The following is a 24,380-nucleotide window of genomic DNA, read 5'->3' as shown; positions in this document are numbered from 1 at the left end:
ATGCTAAAGCCTCACCAGTGATTTACCTGAGTGCCAGTCACCACACACTTCCACCACACCACCCCACCACACACACACACACACATTCATATTCACACATACACTTCACGTTCAAACTCCTCCTGACATAGATGCCTCCTGCTTGACACGCAGTAACACTTTAGGAGAAGTTGCAGAAGCAAGGCAATGCCAAGATGATAATGAAAAGTCATGTGTTGAATACCAGCTAAATGCTAGGCATTGTACTAAATATTTTTTACATCTAAGCCTATGCTGTTATCCCCCATTTTACAAAGAAAGACACTTTAATTCTGATAATTAAACCTAAGGTAAGAATACTGAGAAATGGGGTTTTGCACCATGGTTCTGATTACAGAGTCCATTAGGTCTCCTCTCAGTTGCATCCAGCCCAACCCCTTGCCCCCGTCTCATGGTGTCGCTGAACAGACAGGAGCAGGAAAGCAGATTGGAATAATGAGAGAAGAAATCTGCAAAAGTTTTGAGTGAAAAGGAAACTCTAATGTTGCTACTCTTTTCTGTTTTCTTGCTGAACGAAGCTGGGAGTGAATGCTTAGAACTAGTTTTAGGCTTGAAAAAGAGGAAAGAGAGGGGAGCCTTTTTATTTCTGTGAGGCCCAGACTTTCTGACCAGAGTACGTTAACAGTCAACAATGTTGGGGAGAAGCGTTATGAAGAAATTTAGCCACACCATCTCTGACATTGTATCACTTGTCAGAATCAAAATGGGAATCTAAATGTTGGGACACTTCCTCAGTAGGTGGATCTGGCCCAGGATTGGAGCTGGAGGGGGAGAGGTGAGCTCTGCAACCCAAGGCCCTGTCCTCAAAACATTCAGCCTTCTGAGAAAACATCAACCTGGGTCTAATCAGAACCAACCCTGCTTTCTGAGCAGAAGGAATCATTTGGTAATTCTTTTCCTTCATCTTTCTCCATTGTCAGTGTTTAAGAATTTGGTTGTTATAAAGAGGTAAATAGGGAACTTGGGTGCTCTTCACATTTTTTTTAGTAGTAGTAGCTTTTTTTCCCAACAAAATTTTCAATGGAATCACAATATTTAAAATATATAAATGATAATATTAACCTAAATCATTTATAAGATCCACTTATTAAAACAAATCAGTGAGAATAGGCTACCTTAATCGAATCAAGTAGAGTATAAGTACAGTCTTACTTCAGCTATGCCCACATCCATGAAATATGAATCTGCCATTTGCACAACTTCCTGAATCACCTCCTAGAACACAGAAAACCCTGAGCCAAATTAATCCAGGACCTGGACCTTTGGTAAAAAGAAAAAAAAAATGGCTAGAGTCTCAGAAAACAAACAAACAAAAAACCTGCTCAGAGTATATCTTCCCTTCCCTTGAAGAGGAATTTTCCACTCAAATGGCTAACCTTGTAATCAGCTCTTTGTTCTGCTTCTGTAGACATGCTTGCCATATAAGCCAAAGGGCAGGGTAACCTCAAAGTCAACTGAAGACTCATCCTCCCCTCTGCTTGTTCCGTATACAGATGTATTGCCTACATTCCTGTCTGAAAATATCATGCTCTTTAACTGCCCATAGACAATAGCAACTCCCACTCTCTGTAACCGCCTGAGGACAAATTAGCCTATTGGCCCATGCCAACTGTAACTGTGCAGATAAGCTCGATAAAAGTAAGGTTACCCCTGAGATTGGGCCCAGATCTTAGGAGCACTAGCTCTTCTGGGACTCCTGGCGTAATAAACCTGAGTTCTCCAGCTCTCCAAGTGGTGCTTGGTTTCTTGCCGGTCTGATTTTTTTGCAACAATTCTGGAGGCCTCAGCGAGATTCCAACTATGCAAGCCCTTTGAGCTGCCAGACCGGTGGCTGCTGCAGGGGCCCTGAGATGAATGAGGAGGTGCACCACCTGACAATATTCTGGGTTCTTTTTCGGACCAGCGCTCCAACTCTCCACATGGCCAATCCCCGACTGGGCTCAAAAGAGGGATAGACCAACTCACCAGGAATGGCCACAGGATAAGGTAAGGCCCTGGGGCTCAGCACCCCAGTCAGTTCCTGTCTTTGGACAGAAGAGAGCTTGTTCACCTCCTAAAGTCTTCAGTTAGAAGACACAGGTCAGGGTCTTCCCAATGGGGGAAGACAAAGGTCAGGGCTTTCCAAAAAGGGAAAGGCAATGTTTTAACCTCTGGTGTGTGAATGTGTGAGTAAATGAGCGAACTGGCTGCTTGACTCAGGTACAAATTTGTGGCTCCACGGCTGGGAACCCATAAGATCCCCTAAAGGCTATGGAGTCTGAGTAGGCTCATCTGCGATTCCGTGATGGATGGCATACGATCCATGGTGGCAATGGACTAGTGTCCAATCGTAAGTCACAAAGCTGAGTCCACCACAGCCAAGCATCACCTATGATCCTTCGGGACGCGGCCAGATGAGCACCTGAGTAGTCTCCTTTTTGGAAGAGGCACCTACCCTTGTTTGTCTTTGTGTCTCTGACACAGGGCGAGATACACAGAGAGGGGGCACAATTGACTACTGATTCGGCTTAAGAATTGTCTATCTCCAAACAGCCTTTTGACATAGCGGCCCTCAGTCAAATTATTTTCTTGAAATTTTAAGGTCTATTTTCCCCCTCCATTAGGAAGCTCCATAAGGCAATATGGGTGGCGATTCCTCTAAGCCAACTGTCTTAAATTGTATGTTGAAAAATTTTAAGAAAGATTTCCCAGAGTATTATGGGGTCAAGTTGACCTAGGAAAATGCCGTACTCTTTGTGAGCTTGAGTAGCCCTCCTTCAGGGTAGAGTGGCCTTTGGAAGGGACCCTGGACCTCCCCACTGTTAGAGCTGTGTACCTGGTAGTGACAGGGACCCCTGGACACCCGGATCAGTTTCCATACAGAGACTCATAGTTGCAAATCACTACTGTAGTGCCCCCTTGGGCCTGGTTCTGCACAAATAGGCAGGGACAGAGTAAGGTACTTGTGGCCCGACCGACCTGAGGAAAAGACAAGGAAGAGCCAGCAAGAGTCATCCACCAAGGGGACCCTGAAAAAGAACCTTTCTTCCCACCGCCATACATTCCAACAGCTCTGCCAGTCCCTGCACAGACACTCTACCCCCAATTACTGGACAGCTCTCCTCCATCAGTGTCTTCACCACCCCAACAGCCTGAGTGGCTGCCAAGCCCAAATCCACAGCATCTTTGCTCGGCCACACAGCCAGCCCACCAGCCTGCGGCCCTCCAGATGCCTCTCCGAGAGATGCAAGGCCCTCTTGAAATTAGCGAAGATGACACAGTCCAGCTGGGCCACCTTGTCCTCTGCTATCAGTCTTTCAGCACAATTGATCTCCTCAACTGGAAGCAGCACACCCCGTCCTATTTGGAGAAACCCCAGGTAATGATTGACCTGCTCAAGTCCCTCTTCCAAACTCATCAGCCTACCTGGGATGACTGTCGCCAACTCCTCCTAACTCTCTTTAACACCGAGGAATGATGCCAAATTCTGTCAGAAGCACGGGGGTGGCTCCAAGGACAAGCACTGGACGGTGCACTAGACTCCACAGCATGAGCCTTGGGGGCTGCACTTGATGCCAGGCCCAACCAGTCTGCTAGAAGAGTTCCCTAATGTTTGGGCAGAAAAGGGGCCCCCAGGTCTAGCCAAAAATCATGTACCCATTGTGGTGGACCTGAGGCCAGGAGCCGCTCCTGTCACACGAAGATAATATCCAGTGCCACAGGAAGCACGCTTGGGAATTCAGAACCACATCCAGCATTTGCGTGATACTGGAATTCTAACTGAGCATCAGTCACCTTGGAACACACTGCTCTTACTGGTCAAGAAGCCTGGAGGGAACGACTACCGCCCTGGACCTCCACACCGTCAACAGTGCAGTGGGCATCATCCATCCCATAGTCCTGAACCTGTATACCCTCCTGAGTCTGTTACCTGTCCAAGCAAGCTGGTTCACCCGCTTCGATCTGAAGAACGCCTTCTTCTGCCTCCAGTTATCACCGGCCAGCCAGCCTTTGTTTGCCTTTGAGTGTGAAGACCCACACACCAGGACAAAGACACAACTGACTTGGACTCGACTGCCACAGGGCTTCAAGAACTCACCCACTCTGTTTGGCAAAGTGCTGGCCACAGATCTTGCTGCCTTCTCCAGAGAAACTTTGAACTGCATTCTACTCTAGTGTGTAAATGACTTGTTGCTGGTTAGCCCCACCCAAGAAGACTGTTGACCCTACTCTCTACCATGGGATACAAGGTATCATGGAGGAAGGCTCAAATCTGCAAACAGGAGGTCAGATACCTTGGGTTCATCATCTCAGAAAGACATCAGGCACTTGGATACAAATGAAAACTGGCCATCTGTTCAATACCTCGGCCAAACACTCAGAGAGCAGTCATGAATTCCTAGGGGCTGCCGGATTCTGCCAGATCTGTATACCACGTTTCTCTGAAATTGTCAAGCCACTGTACGAGGCCACAGCTGGATCTGGTAAAGACCTTCTGGAATGGGGCTCTAGACAAGAAAAAGCCTTCAGAGACATAAAGAGACTTTTGACCAGTGCCCCAGCATTAGGACTACTGGGCGTGACATGGGATTTTAACCTCTTCATACATGAGAAGAATCATACTGCACTGAGGGTACTCACACAAACAGTCGGACCATGGCAGTGCCCAATTGCATACCTGTCCAAATGGCTAAATCCAGTGGCCATGGGATTGCCACCATGCCTCTGGACCTTACCTGCCATGGTAGTCTGGTCAGAGAAGTGGACAAGCTCACACTGGTACAGAATATAAATGTAAAGTTTCCCCCATACTGTTACTGCATTAATGAATAATCAGGGACACAAGTGGCTGACCAAAACCAGGATAAACTCATTATCAGGGACAGCTTTGCGAAAATCCACATGTCCGCCTCAAGACTATGCGGACGTTGAACCTTGCTACTTTTCTGCTGAGGAGGTGCCTCCCGACTATGAATGTGAAGAGGTCACGGATGAAGTCTCCTCAAGCAGGCTGGACCTGACTGACGTTCCTTTTCAGAACCCAGAACTGGTATTGTTCACCGATGGGAGCAGCTTAATCCATGAAGGACAATGCAAAGCTGGCTACTCAATAACAACCAAAGATTGGGAGATCAGAGCTAAGGTTCTGCCACAGGGCTGGTCGGCACAGCGAGCCGAACTATGGCCATTCAGGCACTGCATCAAACTGAAGGGAAACGAGCCAATATCTATACTGACTCAAGGTATGCCTTTGTTACTTTGCATGTACATGGAGCCATTTATAAAGAGAGGGGACTACTGATGGTGGGAGGAAAAGAAGTCAAGAACAAAGAAGAAATCCTTCAACTGTTAGAGGCAATCTGGAAGCCTCCTCAGGGGACAGTCATTCACTGCAAAGGCCACCAGAGAGGAACCAACCCTGGCAGTAGGGGAAACCAACTGGCAGACCAAGCAGCTAAGGAGGCTGCCAACCAACCATGTGCCACAGCATGTCCTGAGCCAGTCTCCAAGGTTCTCCTAGTACCAGAATTGCCTCTGTCCCTGAAACACACCAAGGAAGAAGAACAATGGGCCTTAAGTGAAGGGGGAAGCAAGAGAAAGGAGGGCTGGTGGGAGCTTCCAGATCAAAGACTCTTTATTCCCACTGTGGTGGCAGCTCAGCTGGTAATGCAGCACCATGAGTTGACTCACCTAGGGAAGACTACTTTAGAAAGCCTGTTAGGCTGCTACTATTTCATACCCAAGCTCCCAACCCTGTGCACCCAAATCAGTGCTAGATGTGTAACGCACATGAAACAACGCCAGCCAAAGGCCAAAATCCAATCCAGGAGTGCATACAATTGAGACTATGCCCTCTAAAGACCTAGAAGTAGACTTTACTGAGGTCAAGCCCTGCCAAAGCCACTGATACTTGTGTTAGTTTGCCTCTACTCCAGATAGGCTGAAGCTTTCTGTACTCGCACTGAACGGGCACAAGAAGTAGCTAGAGCCTTGTGAGGGAAACTGTTTCAGGATACAGGCTGCCCTGTATAGGATCTGACAATGGACCTGCCTTTGTGTCTGAGATAGTCCAGATTCTGTCCAAAGCTCTGGGAATCAAATAGAAGCTCCACACGGCGTACAGGCCACGAAGTTTAAGGAAAGTTGAACACATGAACTGCACCCTCAAGACCACTCTAGCTAAGCTTTGTCAGGAAACCCAGTTACCTTGGATCAACTTGCTGCCTTTGGCTCTACTCTGAGCATTGTGTACCCCAAGGCCTTCAGGCTACTCCCCTTTTGAAATCCTCTATTGGAGACCTCCCCCAGTGATAGGGTAGCTAAAAGGAGACCCTCAACTGATAGCTGACATAGAAGTGTCCCAACACCTTCAGGCCCTAGGGAGGATCCTCTGCCACATCACCCAAGAAACCCTAGAAAGACCCCCCCCTTTTCCCTTAGGAAATTGGCTTCATCAGCCAGGAGATGAGGTATGGGTTAAAGATTGGAAGAAGGAGCCACTCCAGCTGATCTGGACTGGCCCTCACACTGTTACATTAGCAATTCCCACTGCTGTTAAGGTTGAGATATCACCGTGTGGATCCACCACACCTGGGTAAAGAGGATGACACCTCCAGAAAAATGGGAGACTTGGGCTGCAGAGCCCCTTCCTGATCAGCTGCTCTGAGTCACATTCTAGAGGCAGCAGAAGTCCACCTGAGATCTTTGGCCGTGCTCTGGCCACCCCTGGAAGCTGGCCAGTCTACACACAGCAGTAGCTTGAGGATCAACCGTCCAGACTGTCCAGATGTATTGTTATCATCCTTTAGCCCTTATCCTCTTTAGTATACTTATCCTGCTGTTTGCTTCAGGGTTGGCCTCAGTAGCACCCGCTGACTAGACCCTGAGTCAGAGAGTCACTTCAGCCCTCACCTATTTAGCCTACATCGGGATCTTCTTGATTCTTGCATGTTCAAGCTAAACCCCTCTTCAGTACATTTCTAGAGGCTTTGTCTAATTGCCATTGGTTGTTTCAACTCTATATAATGATGAGGAAAATCTTTCCTTTATTAATTCTAGTAGGATTTTATACTCAGGTAATATAAGCACTGGTGTCTCTTAACTCACCCTACAAGGGAATTATGGATACTGAGTACTTATAAAGTACTCTTAATTTAGCTTATCGTCTCTTAAACTCTTCCAACAGTGACTTAGCTAAAGATTGTTGGCTCTGCCTATCTCCATCTTCTGCCCGCTACTCAGCTGTTCCCATCCCCATCCGGTATTGGGCAACAAGTAACATGACTCTTCACCCCAAGTATCAAGGAGGCTGCCTGTTTGAACTGATGAATAGAGAAAATTTATTTGATTTCCAAATTACTGACATGAATAAAAATACACTGACAGGTCAGGCAGTTAACCTCTTAATGTCCTACAGAACCACTTAACTCGGGCAGCCTCTCCTGAACTTCCAATTTGGGGAACAATATCAACTCATACAAATCTTAAGTTTCAGGCACCCCTTTGTATCAAGAGAAGTCAAGACCCTAGCCAGAGCCAAAATTTGGGCTCCCTTGAAGATTCTCGTTGCAATTATACTATAGAAATAGAACCCTCAAAAGACTGGTCTAGTTTCCAAGTAACACAGGCTGCTCCATTTAAGGAAGCTGTATGATTCTCATGGAAACCCAACATAAAAACTAAGGGTTACTAAACAGAAATTCGGGTTACTTTCAAGGGAGGCCAAATGACTGCTTAAGCATCTTTCTTTGGTAATCCTACTGTGAACCCTCCCAAGAAGAATGCCTACTCTTACTAGCATATGAAAACCTCACTGAATGGGTCTTTATAGATACTAAGAGAAATTTTTTATACTGGGAAAATAAAACTTCTGGAGCATCTCAGGATAATTCCTGTGGACCCCTCCAACCCCTCAGAGGGGCAGTTCTAGCAGGGATACTTTTGACATGGGAATCTGAAAACAGCAAAAGGCCGAATGATCACCTTTTCACTATTGAGATGAGTTTTTGCTTTAGAACCCCAGGTATGTTCTTTATTTGTGGAACCAATTCATATCTCTGTCTCCCGGCTAACTGGACAGGGACCTGTACCCTGGTTTACTTGGCCCCTGAAATAAACATTGCTCCCAACAACCAGTCTATGACCATCCCTCTAACACACATAAAAACCAAACAAGCCATGCAATTCATTCTCCTTCTTATAGGCCTTGGTGTCACCACAGGGGTAGGCACTGGCACAACCAGCCTAACCTCCTCCCTGTCTTATTACCAAAGCTTATCTAAAGACCTTTTTGACAGTTTAGAAGACATATCCAAAAGTATTGTCACTTTTCAAAGCCAATTAGTTTACAAAACCGTAGAGGACTTGATCTTCTAATGGCCGAAAAGGGAGAGTTATGCTTATTTTTAGAAAAAGAATGTTGTTTTTATGTTAATCAATCTGGTATAGTTAGAGCTGCAGCCAAGAGGCTTACAGATAGAGCCTAAAATTCCACCAACAACTGAATGAGTCATAGGGTCCTGGTCCAGAATATAGAGTTGGAGATCCTGGCTTCTCCCCCTTGCAGGTCCTCTCCTCATGCTCTTCATAGCTCTCTTATTTAATTCCTGTATCCTGAACTGTCTTGTCAGGTTTGTCTCCTCATGCCTAGAATCCATAAAGTTACAAATGGTTGTGACATCATGGTATCACCTTTATACCAGCCCTTAGGTCAAGAAAATCAAGAGATTGATGACCTATAAGAATTTAAAGGACATCAAAAGGGGAGATTGAAGAGGAATTTTCCACTTAAAAGGCTAACCTTGTAATCAGCTCTTTGTTCTGCTTCTGTAGACATGTTTGCCACATAGGCCAAAGGGCAAGGTGACCTCAAGATCAACTGAAGACTTATCCTCCCCTCTGCCTCTTCTGTCTAGATAACAGATGTATTGCCTACATTCCTGTCTGAAAATCTCATGCTCTTTAACTGCACGTATCCCATAGCAACTCCCACACTCTGTAACCACCTGAGGACAAATTAGCCTGTTGGCCCATGCCAACTGTAACTGTGCGGATAAGCCCTATAAAAGTAAAGTTACCCCTGAGCTCGAGGCCCAGATCTTCAGAGCGCTAGCTCGTCTGGGACTGCCAACATAATAACCCTGAGTTCTCCAACTCTCCAGGTGGTGCTTGGTTTCTCACCAGTCTGATTTTTCTGCAACACCCTTGTTACCAGGTAGCCAGTTTCCTGTGTCAGTTACTCAGACATTTGTAAGGCAGTCATGGAATAACCAGGACCCTTTGTTGTACCAACAATTCTGTTCCTGTCACCCTCTTATTTTCTAGTGACCTCCCCTTCATTATATCTCTCTTTAGTATTCAATGGTAGGCAATCCACAGTGTAACCAGCTATGGGGAAGTATTTACTTTGATAACCACTTGACCTTGACCAATGTAAGTGATCCATTTATTGATAAAACATTCGAAAGTATGCTGAGCTAGGCACTTTAAGGATACAGAAATGGATAAGATATAGTTATCACTAAAGAAACTCATAGTCCAGTAAAGCAGCCAAAAGAACAGTTTTAGAACATATCCAGTAATGTGAGTGATTGCAGTCATTTAGTGGTAAAATCTGAAGAATGCCAAGCCTGATACCTATAAATATATACTTTTACCACCTGTGCATATATCTATGAGAGATTTATTCATATAAATTAAAGAATTATACCCAGAGAATCTGCCAGATTGAAAATTCCCACAAGCATTTAAAGATGGCTAGTAAATTTAAATACCAATGACATGTCTTTTGGACCAGAGAAACTGGCAAGAATATTGTTTTGAGAAAGGTTCTGAGGTTATATTCCAGCTTAACAGGGAGAAATAATGCCACGAGGAAAGGAGGAGAAGGTAACACTTGTGCTACATATTTCTTGTCTATGAGTAAAACCTTGGTTTATAGAATAAATAATAAAACAAGGGACAGCAATAGTTTCTGGGTATCTGGGCAAAGGCCCACTTGGAAATTGATTTATCTACCTCACCACTGAGAATTCACCACCTGTCTCTAGGCTAACCAGCTTAAGAAGTCCAATCTCTCTTTTGCCAAACTCTATCTTCTTTATTCCTCTTTTCTCATCTTGAACAAAAGTGGTAAACATACGTGTGATCTCTGAGAACTAGGATTATTTCTGATAAGGCAAAATCCAGCATTTCACAAGGTCAGCCATAGGTCAGACTGGGAGAGGCTGTTGCTTCCCTACCAAGTGTCAATTCTTCCATCTCCCTTAGTACAGAGCCTCCATTTTATGAGGAACGCCAATATGCCTGCCTCAGAGACAACTGCTGGCCACATGGCTAAGTCGAGGCAATAAGTAGAATCTTCCAGGAAAGCTCTCTGAAGAGGCTTCCTCTTTTCTGCTTCCTGTAATGTAGACACAATGACTGGAATTCCAGCATGCACTTTTGAATACCAGGTGACCTTGAAGATGGAAGCCATGAACTAAGATAATGTCCCTGTACTCTTCTTTTACATGAAAGGAATAAATAACGTTATATACACCACTGTTATTTTGAACTCTCAAGTTATATGCAGCGAAACCTAATCCTGATTTGGCCAGGATTCGATACTGTTCTTTGATAGCTTTATGTATTCATGTTGACAACTTTCACTCATTGACCCCCAGATAATAGAGATTATGACCTACAACTTTGGAGTGTCATATATACTTGGCTCCTCATAGGACAACCCAGGTTGGAATGGAAAATGCAGTGAGCAGGCTCTTAAGCCAAGGCAGGATTTTGGTGCCAAAAGGAAGTTGTTCTTTCAAAAGGCAGATTAGTCCCCATGGAAATTAAAGGAATTAAATGCCCGATAGACTATTTTTAATATAGAACTCCTTCAGTTTTCCCAGAACTGAAGCCAAAGGTTCCTGTGAGGAGGAAACTCCATGAATATGCCCTGGTATATATGCTCAAGATCCATCTGATCCAGGAAATTGATTTTCCTGTTCAAAAACATTTTTTCTGGATCTCTCTTCATGACCCTACTGACTGTTTAGAAAAGGGATGGGAAGGTTGTTTCTGCTACCTTATACTTTTCCCAGCACATGCAACGAGTCTTTCTATTCCATAGTAGCTGGCATTAGTGGCATTGGCCAGGGATTTATTGACTATCTCCCATAAGCCAGGCACTTTCACTTACCTTTATCTTAGTTAACTGGCTTCAGTTCAGACCCTGTTCCCAACACAACAAAACCCAACAGCATTTTAAAGGTAAAACAAGAATAGTTAATAAGTCATGTTAACTTACTACCTCTGCCTCACATTTTTAACCCCCAAGGACCTCAAAACACTCTGCAGCTATAATTCAACATTCAAATAGTCTTTCAGTCCCCAGGAACAGCTAGGTAGATCCTACTGCAGTGAGAAGGCCTTATACTACCTACTTAAAAATCTTTTCAGTAGCCTCTTATTGTTTTTAGAATGCCACAACGCCTGGCGTTCAAGCTGCCTTCTCCCTAGTCTATCAGAACTGTTCACAACTCACTCTCATTTAACTCACGTGACCCTACCTCCTGAAACGTTCTTCCTCCTTCCCTGACTCAGCACCACATGTGTTTAATCCTGCCTATCCTTCAAGGCCCAGCACAAGCACTGCTTTTTCTCAGTCCCTCATGCTGGAGAACATAAACTCACATACATTTTATCTAAAACCACTATCTCTTCCTACTTTTTTCCATTTTATCTTCTGTATTAAACTATAAGCTCCAAAAGGGCACCCATGCCTCCCTTATTCCCCTTGTGCTCACCACAGTGCCTGGTATCTAGGAGGCAGCCAAGGACTATGTTACCTGAATAAGCGATGGGCAAGTACCTGAACATGCTCTTTTTTTTTAACCCCCTCAGTCTTCTGGTATTTTTCCTTCTTCCTTTATATTCAGGAAGAGAAGGATAGGAAATGAATTGGAGGTAGGAGGGATGCTAATGATGATCTTAGAAAGCTAGAGTTTATGTTGAAAATTCCCTGTTATTATATGTTGAAATTTTTGAGAAAATTTCTCATTCTTTGCATCGTGGAGCTTTTTATATTCATAGAGATATGTTGGCAATGAATAGTGTTTATTACCTTTAATGCTTTCTCTAGAATTTAATTAACCGGGAAAACAGCCCTTTTTGAAATGGAATTGTGCTTACCAGAGCCTAGTTCTGACTATATTAAGAAGAAAAACGTTAAAATGGTTTTTTAAGGTATCTACTTCAGAGGCAGAAATCAGAATTTCAGTTTAGGTTGCCAGCTTTATGTCTTCTTTTTTTAACCTGAAAGCACCTAAACCCTCCAGAAGAAAAATGTCTATGCCATATGTATGCCTATGCTTGTCGATGCATGCGCATGTATGCAGCACATAACATACTAATAAACCATATTCATTCAACTGAAAATACTTGCCAATTTGTACAAATCAGTGGTTCTGAACCCTAGGGCAATTTGCCTATGTCTGGAGACATTTTTTATTTTCACCACTGGAGAGGGGATGCTACTGTAGAGGTGCTGCTAAACATCCTGCAGTGCACAGGACAGGCTCCACAACAAGAATCATACAGCACGAAATAGCAATGGTGCCAGGGTTGAGAAATACTCTCTAAATCTGCCATTTACTGGCTTCAAATATTGTCATTCATTCATTCAATCAGATTATGCACCATATAATTTTTCATAGCATCTGAAAGAAAATAACAGCAATTACATTCTATCAAGAATTCATTATCTAGTTTAGTTTCCCATTAGAAACTGTTTAAGAGGAAATAGTAATACCTGTTTTCAAAAGAAAATTGTTTATTTCAAAACACATACGATTAACTTCCTACAGAGGGCTTTTCAAACTCATTCTGGTTCCAGTTTTTCCAAGTCACTCTAGAAATACATATGTGAGCCCTGAAATGTACCCAATTGCAGATAAGCAGGCCTATAACCAATTTTTTTTCTTGATCTAAACGAGAGTAAATTCATTAAAAGTTTAGAAGGCAAAGAGCCTTGAGAACATTGTTGAGATAATGCGCATGTCACAGAAAATAAAACTGTCTTCATTTAGAGTCAAAGATAATGACATTTCCTTCATATTAGCTCTGAATATTTTGTTAATATTCTCTTTTTATGGGGGCATTTCCTTTGATGAGTTGATCATTTTCCATATTTTTTCTTTTACAATAATGAGATCATAGCATATAAAATTTAATAGCCTCTATTTTTTTCCTAAGGATGCTAAAGTACTTTCCCATACCAATTAACATTTTTAAAAAACTGTTGACTGCAAAATATATCATAGATGTACTATACTTTAACATTCCCCAATTATTAAACATTTTGTTTGTTTCTTTTCAGTATAATAAAAAGCAGTTATGAGGTGAGCATTTTTATATACTGATCTTTTTCTGCATCTTATTGCCATAAAAGGAATCATTAAAATTGTAATTTCTGAGTCATTTTGACCAGATAGAAATATTTAAAATTCTCTTCTTTTTTGTTTTTTACTTTTTCCAGGAAGAGGGTGCGAGAGGGGAGAATGAGCTGGAAGTGGGTGGAATAGGTGGGTGAGGACCACGGGGGAAAATGGGAATTTATGAAATGGGAGAGAGGGAGAAAAGAAGGAGAAAGAATTGGCGGCAGGGGTGTGAGGAAACCTGGAGGAGAAAGGAGAAGGGGTTGGAGCCCACAGAAGTTGGAAGGCATAGGGGAGAGGAGGTGGAAGCTTAGAGTAGAAGGCAGATGGAGAGGGGACATCAGAGGAGAGAATGGGCTACATGGTGATGGGAGGACAGAGTAGAGGCCTAAGGGAAGGGACAGCTCACTCCCTGGCCAGCCAAAAAAAATCTCTTAATAAGTGTTGTCATGTAGTATTTTAGAAAGCTTATACCATTTTACAAAAATAATTGTTTCCTTATTGATACTCCAAGCTCAGAAAGGAACTTCCAGCTGTTCTGTGATCTGTAATTGGATAGGTTTCTATTGTTCTCACAGCATCTTATACATACCTACATCACAACATTTATCAATATGTAGTATTTTTACCCACATTTCTCAAAGTAAACTCTGAAGTGGGAAACAGAACTTGTCTTCTTTGTAACCCCAATACTGAGAATAGTAATGCCTAAGAGACATTCCACTACTAATAACAGTGACAGGCATGAAGGCACTCTCTAGATAATCTCCTGAGCAGTCATTGCCTCACTCTGTTTCTCTATAGTGGACCAGAATAACATTTTACACATTTAACAGTGGGAAGGGGGCATACAGTGTTAGAGAGCTGTACTAAGTTCAGCCTTGACAACTCTTCAGCATGGTATTTTCTCATGTTCTAAATCGTGTCAGTGTATCCTGTTACCCTTTCTATATTCCATGTTGTCCAGCAGGAGAACTTATATTTGATAATACCAGCAATGTGTCTTCATGATAGTATCACCTTGAAGACACTTAAGAGCCTTAGAAGCGATCAGATGACCATTACAAACCTTGTAGAAACTTCTCCCCGTTGCTTAGTCATTATCCTTCTCCTTTTTCTGGGACTTTACCTTAGCACAATATATAATTTATATATAAACATATAAATTATAATTTATATGTTTATATATCAGTTTTAATGAATGTTGAACAGTTACTGTAGGATAAATGCCAAGGAAAAAAATAAGCAATATAAAGAAATAATTAAAGATCTCGATCTTCTGCATTAATGCCAGCTCCCTTTTTCACCTTTTATTATCAGCCACAGGGATTGGGGTTTTCTGTTAGAAAATGAGCACACTTTCATGACACCTAAATAGCTCTTCTTGCTATGGTAACTGGCCCGGAGAGAGGCTGATCAAAGCAGGCACCTCCGTCACTCCTGTGGCCTGAGGATATAGAGAGAGACCCCTTTGCTTGGTGTAAACACCCTCACTGCCTAACAAGGTTCCTGAAATTCTCAGTTGGCCACCCATTGGGAATAAGTCCTTAAAATCTCATTTCGTCTCTGATAAATGATAGTTAGAATATTCACACATTAAAATGTTACCTGTTCTCTAATAGCATAGTACCAGTTAAGTATACCTGATTAGCCAGAGGTATCACTTCTCAAGGCACTAAAGGAATAGTAGAACACAGGGCAGCATCTTTACTCATAAAACTGAGGGGCTTTTGAAAAAGGAGCTATGAGAGAATAACACTTGCTCTTGGAGGAGAGTCTAGCAGGGGCCACCATGGAAACACTCAGGAAAACGCGGGGCACCAAGTGCACAGAGAATTGGGTGAAAACCAGTAAAATCAGTGTAGGGAAGACTCATTGTACCTGCTCCCAAGACTTATATTTCAGAACTTTGCCTTGGAACTCTTCTGTGTTTAAAGTGCTAAACAGAAAAGAGGAACGGGGTTTAGGTCACCTGTCTTCCATACTCTAAAGATGTGAATGGAGTGGAAAATGAAAAGACTTCTCAGGACATACAAGCATTTCCACTCTTGCTAACATATTTCTCTGCTTACAAATCTATATAACTAAATAAAAAGTATTTGAAATGCATTAATATTCATAAATGTTAAGTTATTTGGACAAAATATGCTACACAGTGCCATTTAATTTATAATAGTGAAAAATTAAATGCAAACTAAATAAATGTCCATGAAATGATGAGTAGTTAAATTCTGCTACATAGCATCCATACTTATTATTTAAAGCCACAAAAAAATAGTTGAAAGAAAAAACATGTTCCTATTTATAAAAAACTGTACATATCCCTATGAATCTACATGCAAAGAGATGTCTTTAGGGATATTCAAAAACAGACTGCTTTTCTCTCTCCCTTAGTCTTTGTCTAAACGATAGTGATTTGCTAAAATAAGCAAGGATTGTAAAGTAGAATCCATGCTCATGATAGAAAAGAATCCATGGCTGTAAGGCCACGATACAAATGGAAGCAGTGGTTCTAATCCAGGAAAGTGCAACCTGGAAATTTGGCATTCTGTTCAGAATTCTAGATCTGAGACTAAATGGCATCAACTGGTACAATTTCTTGCCTATGGGCACTGAACATGTTATTCTCCATTTTATTTAAGTTACTGTAAAATTATATTAGCTATGCTGCTACTTAAGCTGAGAGACCTTCTGTCCAGTCACTTAGTTTCTGATTTTTTGCCAGTTATGCCACCTTACTGCCCCTCCCTGCTCCCTTCTCCCCAGGGCTGTACCCTGAGTAACTGAGCATTATGTTAAATCTACCAGTGCCTTTTAGTTATTAAAACATCTTAAAAGGTAAATCTCCAAAGTGCAGACCATTGTCTTCCCCACTGAAAAATATTTTCCAAAGGTCTAAACTTGAAGATAACAAAAATTAAATATATTTTGTGTACAAAGGGAGAGTGAAAAAATAAACCTCAAACCCAGCAAACCAGGCTCAATTCCTTTAAGCATCCTCTACTTAGAGGACCCCAGCTTGCGGAGCTCAGATCCTTGTCCCAAATGAGGTGATTAGAGACTCACAGTACCTGCTTTGTAAAACCAGATCCAGCCCTGTTACTGCCAACTCCAGAATCCAGATCTCTGGCTCCTCTGCTAATGCTTTCTCCTCCATCCACTCTTGTGGAAATTACAGCAGCAGAGTTCTGTGAATTAAACGGCATGATCGATCAACACTAATGTGAGTACTTACATTTCTACGGAATTACTAAACATTGAGTTTATTTTGATTTGTAATGAAAGCCCTGTACAACAAAGTAGTTGAATCGATCCCCTAACTCAAATAATCAGTTCAGCAAAATGAAATCAACAAATATTGGGTATCTACTGTAGGCTCAAGGATCTGAAGAACCAGTTGGAAAGACGGTTTGTAAATGTGGAAGAGTTAAATTGCCAAATAAGCAGTACACCCAGTAATTGGTCTAAGAGTTGAGAGAAGGAACCATCACTTTAGGCTCCAGTTGTCTAGGTAGACTTAATGGGAAACTCATATTTATTTTGCCTCAAAATTCAAAAGACCAGTAAAGAATTTTTCTTTTAATGATAGAGTGCTATTTTTATGACTTAAAAAAATGAGGTTGTGAGGTAGGTCTGAGGAACAAAAGAAACATTGAACTATATTTAGCAATGGTCTTCATAAAGAATATTTTGTTACCATTACAATTCACTGAATTAATAGTGTTCTGAAGGCTATGATGAGAACATCCACTATCACCACAGTCCCACTCACAGAACTACTAGGAGAGATTTAAAATTCTAAATGTCAACATACTATAAAAATGTAAAAAATTAGCTAGCTGCATAAATAATATAAATTATGTATAAAAGTTTTATTTGGAAATATGAAGTTGACATTTTTGGCTATCTCAATTCCATCAGGATGACCACAGCAATCTTAGAGGTAAACTAGAATTTGTTTTGATTTGAACTAAAAAACTTAAACCTGATCATATTGGTAATGCTTCTTATTTTCCTTTTATTTTTTAAAAATCAATTTTAGTGAAGTATAGCAGCAGTCCTCAAACTTTTTGGCACCAGGGACCAGTACTTCTATAAGAATCTAGTGCCTGATAATCTGAGGTGGAGCTGAGGACCGGCTCCCTCAACAGCTGCTCACCTCTGGTTTACATCCTGGGGTTTGGGGACCCCTGAGGTATAGTTCACATAAAACAAAACACTCCCATTTTAATTATCAAAATATTTTGATGAGTTTAAGAATTTAATGTATTGATCTAACCACCACCACAATCAAGATGAACATTTTCATTATCCCCAAAATTCCCTTGTGCCCATTCAGATCAATATTCTCCAACCCCAGGCAACCCCTGACCTGTCTTCTGTCACTTGTGAATCAGATATGTCATTTCTAAAGTTTCATAAAAATGTGATACAGCATATATAATACCCTTTTGGTAAGGCTTCTTTTGCTCCGCATAATGTTTTGAGATTCATCCATGTTATATATATCATAGTTCACTTGTGTTTATCACTGAATAGTTTTCCAATGTATGGATATACCACAATTTGTTTACATACCACAAATATTGATGGACATTTAGATTGTTTCTAGTTTTTATCTATTATAAATAAAGTCATCATGAATATTCATGTACAAGTCTTTGTGTGACTATATGTTTTCTTTTGGGTAAATTTCTAGGGGTAAGACTGCTGGGCGGTATGGTAAGTGTAAGTTTAACTTTATAAGAAAAAAACAAACTGTTTTCCAAAATACTGATACCATTTTACATTTTCACCAGCAAGGTATGAGAGTAGTAGTTGCTCTACATTCTTACCAGTACTTAGTAGTGTCATTCTTTTTTTCACCATTTTAGTGAGTGTATAGTAGTATCTCACTATGGTTTTACTTTGCATTTCCCTGATGACTAATGATGTTGATATATTTTTGTACATATATTGGCTATTAACATATCTTATATTGTAAAGTGTCTATTCAAGTTTTTTGTTCAATTTAATTGGGCCGTTTGTCTTATTGAGTTGTGATAGTTCTTTGTATATCTAGGTACTACTCCTTTGTCAGATATGTGTTTTGTGAATTTTCTCCCAGTTGCTGGCTTGTCTTTTTCTTTTCTTTTTCTTTTTTTTTCTTTTTTTTTTTTTTTTTTTTTTTTTTTTTTTTTTGCAGTGTCTTTGACAGTCATAAGTTGTAACTTTGTAAAAGTCTAATTTACTAGTATCTTCTTTTATAGCTTTTGTTTTTTGTGTCCTAAGAAATTATCTATTACCTTCAGGTAGATTGGGTTTAAATCTGTCATTTTGCTCTTTGTTTTCTATTTATTCTAAATCTTTTTTCTGTTTCTTTACCTTTCTTTTGGGGCTTATTTTTTAGAATTTTATTTCAACTATTGGTTTATGAATTACTTCTCTTCGTATTAATTATTAATGATTGCTCAAAGAATTACAGTATGGCCTTTTATCCAATCTGTATTCAAGTAACATACCATCTCTTATATAAGACTCTTACAACATAATGCTTGCACATATTCTCTCTTGTCCTTTGAGCACTTGCCATACATTTTACTTTTACATATGTTATGAACACTGTAACACATTGTGCTTTGGTTTTGTTTTTGCTTTTGCTTTTTTTTGCTTTGCACAATCACTATTTAACAAAATTAATAAATGGATACAAAAATTATATTTAACTACATATTGACCATTTCTGGTGATCTTCATTCATTGTTTCACATCTGTTAGCATTTTCCTTTGCCTGAGGAACTTCCTTTAACATTTCTTATAGTATAAGTCTGCAGGTAACAAATTCCACTTTTGTTCATCTGGAAGGTTGCTTTTATTTTAAAGAATATTTTCACTGGATATAGAATTTTAGGTTGACTTTTTCTAGCATTTTGTAGAGTCATTTTTTTTCTTTCCTGCATATGTGGTGAGCAGTCTGGTATAATTTTTACCTATGTTCCTCTATGTAATTTGTTCCTCCCTCTTCTGGCTGCTTCATCTAATATAGGGTGACATCATTTCTTCTGTTTTCCTGATTTCCCATGATGATCTAAACCAATCACTTTCCCTTTGCAGCCACTTTCCCTCATTTGGGCCCCTAAGCAGTGCATTCAGGTCTCATATTCTTATGGCACCCCCACATGTACATCATAATAAATTTTGGACATTTTCTCCTGTTAATCTGTCTCATGTCAATTTGATTATTAGCTCAACTAGATGAACTTAGAAGGTGGGAGGGAAATTATTTTTTGGATTCCCACAATAGTAATGCTGCATGTATGTTGACTTAACAGCCTTTCAGCTCTCACATAATTTTTTGCCACTATTAATATTACCTGACCACAAAGACACTGAAATTTTTTTTAACTCCCGTGATACATGTACTCTAACACTTAAAATCAGGCTCTCTTTTGTAACTCATATATATTGTCTCATCTCCCTAACTAGTTTCTAAGTTCCTTGAGGGCAAGGAGTCATATTATTACAGCTGACATTTATTTTGGACTATGGGTTAGCACTTTACATTTATAAACTCATTTAGCCCTCACAGCATCCCAATGACAGCTTGCTGTTGTCATCGTTGTGTTATGAATCAAGGAACAAAGCTTAGGATGCAGTATATTTACCCAAGGGCACAAGGTTAGTGAGACTGCAGCCTGGCCCAGTCATTTCAGGCTGCTGCTTCTCAGGGTATGGGATTCCATCCAGTCAGGTAGGAATGAGATGGCTCAGTAGTTTCAATTCATGAACCAGTGTAAACCCTCTTCTTTTGTAGCTAGTTCTCATATAAGCATAGGGCATACATCCCAGACATGCCGCTTTAACTGAGAGCACTACTGCCACCTTCCTCTCCCCTGAAGATTAAAATGTCCCTTATAAGAGCATCCTAAAAACAATCAGAATTATATACAAAAGCCAAGATTATTTCTTTCAGATGCTTTGCTACCCGACAGTTGTTATGTCCTATAGGAAATTGCTGCGGTCTGAATGTTTGCATTCCTCCAACATTCATAAGTTAAATCCTAATGCCTAAAGTATTAGGAAGTGGGGCTTTGGGAGCTGATTAGGTCTTGAGGGCAGAGACTTCATAAATGAGATTAGTGCTACTGTAAAAGAAACCCAAGAGAGCTCCCTAGCCCTTTTTACCATGTGGGGATACAATAAGGCTGACCTGAAGAGGACCCTACCATGCTGATTCCTTCTAGCCTCTGGAACTGTGAGAAAATATACTTCTGTTGTCTATAAGCCATCTAGTCTGTGGTATTTTGTTATAGCAGACTGAAGAGACTAAGACAGAAATGAAGGAAGAAAGGATAGAAAAAGAAAGAAGAGAGAAAGGAGACCCACGTATGTGGGAAGAGTGAGAATGGAGAACAGAAAAGGAGACACCAGAAGCCAGATCTTCCCAAATAGTTCTCCACTATAATGGTGTCCTGTTCTAAATGACTGACAGCCTTCCGTGTTGGTTTTCATTTGCAGTTTCTTGGTTCCCCCAAGCAGGGGAAGAGTTCTACTTTGAGAAGCAGGAGTGGTTCTAAAAGCTAGAGAAGAAGATGATGTAAACCCAGAACAGAGGCCAGCAGTATTAATGGTACACCAGGGAGACCTCTCCTTGACCCTGTGACATTGAAATATTGCACAAGGAAGTAAGATGCTAGGTGTGGACTTTTACACTGTGCCTGATGGCAAATTCAAGATTGATATAGAGTCTGAATTTAAAACACAAAATTACACTTTTTACAACACTGGAAACAAACTGAAAAATGCGTTGATTTCATACACCTCATATCAACCAGTTTTATGACAAGTAAGACGCAGTCTAAATGATCACAAGCATATCTGTGGACTTTTAAAAGGGGCCAAACTGGCACCATTGTCCCAAGGGTCATTACAACTCTAATGATTGTGGTATCAAGAGCCAGATCCCAGCCAGGGAATCCTGCTGTCATCAGTGTGAAGGGCACCAAGCTAACATCTTTTCCAAATAGGCATATGCCTGGAAGTATCCATATATCCCAATTATCAGTACTCAAAGATAGGAATATATTATGACTGTTCTTTATTTCTCACAGGGATAGAAAATAAGGAAGAATAAGAAGATGAAGCATGGCAACAAACCATAGGCAGCCCAAACTACACCTTATTCAACTAGATAAATAGCTGTTACATTTATATGCCACCAGATGCTATGGCAACATTAGTTGGTTACATCAAATTCACTATTAGCTGATATCACTGGAATAAACAACAAATGTGCAGATTTTTCAAAACCAAGTTGTTTGCATCTGTTATATATTTCATGTTTCTGCTCCCGGAAAGCCTCTATTGAAACTGATTTGATATGCCATCCTCAGGACTTTAAGGAATGTTGCTCCACATCTCAAAAGGTAACAACATGGATTTTTACAACATACTCCTTAGCAAGACGAAATTACAACATAGGCTGTAGGAAAATTTCCACTTGAACAATAAACTGAAAGCTTTGTAAATATAAAATGACAACTTGCATTAAAAGATGCATGTTTAATTTTGGTATTTCCAATTACATAACAGGTAAAACATTCAGGCAAACGAAAACTGGCCATAACCTTTTTCTGATAACTCTGGCTATGGTTTTCTCTAAGCAGTGTCAGGTTTCCTTTTTTTCCAGAGGAGACAAAAGGGAATGCTAGATTTTTAGTTCAGTACCACACACACTTCTGTACGAGGCTCCAATACTACATGTAATTGGAATAACAACACTAATAAGAGTCACTACCTTTAGATAGAATTACACTTCATTAATGTCTCTTCCACCCACTCCCGTTTTGTGGATCCTCTTCCTCTGATCTGAGCATCTGATCTTCCCAACCTCTGTCCTCACTACTCCCTCTAACAGCCCAGTGATTTTTCAAACGGGTCAATATGGTAATATTTAGAGACATTTGGTAATGTCTGGAGACATTTTTGCTCATTGCACCTAGAGGATGCTACTGCTGTCCAGTGTGTAGAGGATTTTTGCTAAATGTCCTACAATGCACAGGACAGCCCCCCAACAACAGAAAAAATTACGTGGCCCCAAGTGTCAATAGGAGGATGACTGCATGCTGAGTTTTCTCTACTCCTTCTTGTAGGCCTGCTCGTAGATTTGTAGGGCAGCCAAAAAGGGCAAAAGGTGTGTGCACTTTGGCAGTGGAATACTGCAAACCATCACCTTGGGAATTTAGATGAAGGTATTTAAACCTATATCACTAAACTTTGATCGGTCAGATTCAAAATCCCTAGGAAGAAATATAACATATATGTAAATCCAATATGTATCTGTTACATGGGGGTGGAGAATATAGAACATAAACTCATGGTTTCCCTTTTCTCATTCACCCTTGTCTTTATAATTCCTAATAAATTAATCTTTTGGTTATATGAATAAGTTTATAGTACATACAAGAACCATTTCTCCTTGCACTTCTCAAAATGCAATATGCTACTCAGCCTTGATTATCTTTCCATGTACATGATCACTGCTCTTACTGCTAATTAAGAAATTAATAGTTGTCAATGGCCATGATCTAGATTGAATTTGTCAACTGTAAGTTGTTCATCCTGAGATACCTTTGGATGCCTACAAATTGTTTTCCTTAGGCTGATAGTTTTGTTCTTGATTTTAAAATATTAATGTGTCAAAGTATTAACCTGCTTTGATAGAAAGATAGCAATGAAAACTTGCTTCTGAACAAAAGAAGAGAAGACTGTTTATCTGTCAGGCTCACATATCTCAGAAGTTGAAGTAATGAGAAGAGATAGTCAATGCATAAGAACTCTGTACAGCCAAGAATATCTGCAAAATGACAGTTTGCCAGGGACTATGTGGAAGAGAAGGTACTTCATTTTACCTTCATTCTCCTTGGTGGATATAAATGATTCTACTACAGGATATTTCCAAGAAAGTCTTTATACCTTCTTTCAGACATTCCTTTCTAGTGTTAATGAAAACAGATACACATCTCAGTCCATACTCATACTTGCGTCTTCCATCATGCTTAAGTGTAGTGGCCATCAATCTGTTAAACAAGGAATATTATGGTATGTTCAGGCAAAAATTATTCTAAATGCTAATGTAGTGTCATAATCAAGATCTTAGCTCTGCTGCCTGATTGAGTTTGAATCTTGATCCTGCCACCTACTAGCTATATGACCTCTCAAAAACATCTTTCCTCCTACTTAAATGAGGATAATAATAGGACATATTTCATGTGGTTGTTGTGGGTGTTAAATAAGTTAATATGTGTAAAGCACATAGAATGGGCAGGCACATAATAAACATTCAATAAAGATTAGCTATTATTATTTGTAAAGTATACATGGGCAATAGCCATTTATTATGACCTATTTTTTCAAAATGAAAATTTTTCCTAATTATATTTGTTATACATACTGATCATTTAAAAAGACCATAAGCAAACATGAATAAAGAAGAAAGTAAAAGTCCTCTCTAACCTTACCTCTTAAAAATAACCACTGTTAAGAGCTTGGTATAGATGTTTTCAGACATTTTTATACACATGCCCATTATTCATTCATACAAACACACACACACACACACACACACACACACACACACATCACACATATGTATATGAGTTCATCTTTTTTCTCTCAGGTTTCTGACTTTGGTTTATTCTCCTTTAATATTATGAACATAGAAGTCAGGTCAAGATGGAGGAGTAGGTAAACACTGTGCTTGCCTCCTCCCATGACCACATTAAAATTACAACAATTATAGGACAGTCAACCTAGAATAACAGTTGAAGACTGTCCTTAGACTAATTAAGAATGTAAAGAAGCCACATCAAGACTGATAGGAGGGGCAGAGTTGCAAAACCAGCTGGCCCCACACCCACATGTGGCAAATGAGAATTAGGAGGTCTATCTCAGCTGTAGAGAGCC

At 40.5% G+C, this 24,380-nt stretch overlaps 1 protein-coding gene across 1 annotated transcript in view; it reads left to right on the top strand.

Moving 5' to 3' along the window:
* Positions 1-24,380, top strand: part of LOC120584088 (uncharacterized) — a 67,359-nt gene that overhangs the window by 2,058 nt on the left and 40,921 nt on the right. The window contains exons 3-4 of the mRNA XM_039839668.1: positions 1,943-2,025; positions 13,379-13,400. Coding sequence (XP_039695602.1) covers positions 1,943-2,025; positions 13,379-13,400 — 105 coding nt within the window. The remainder of the gene's footprint in view (positions 1-1,942; positions 2,026-13,378; positions 13,401-24,380) is intronic.

The sequence above is a fragment of the Pteropus medius genome, unplaced genomic scaffold, assembly GCF_902729225.1.
Source record: "Pteropus medius unplaced genomic scaffold, Ma_sr-lr_union100, whole genome shotgun sequence".
NCBI lineage: Eukaryota > Metazoa > Chordata > Mammalia > Chiroptera > Pteropodidae > Pteropus > Pteropus medius.
This window is presented reverse-complemented; position numbering and strand designations above follow the sequence as displayed.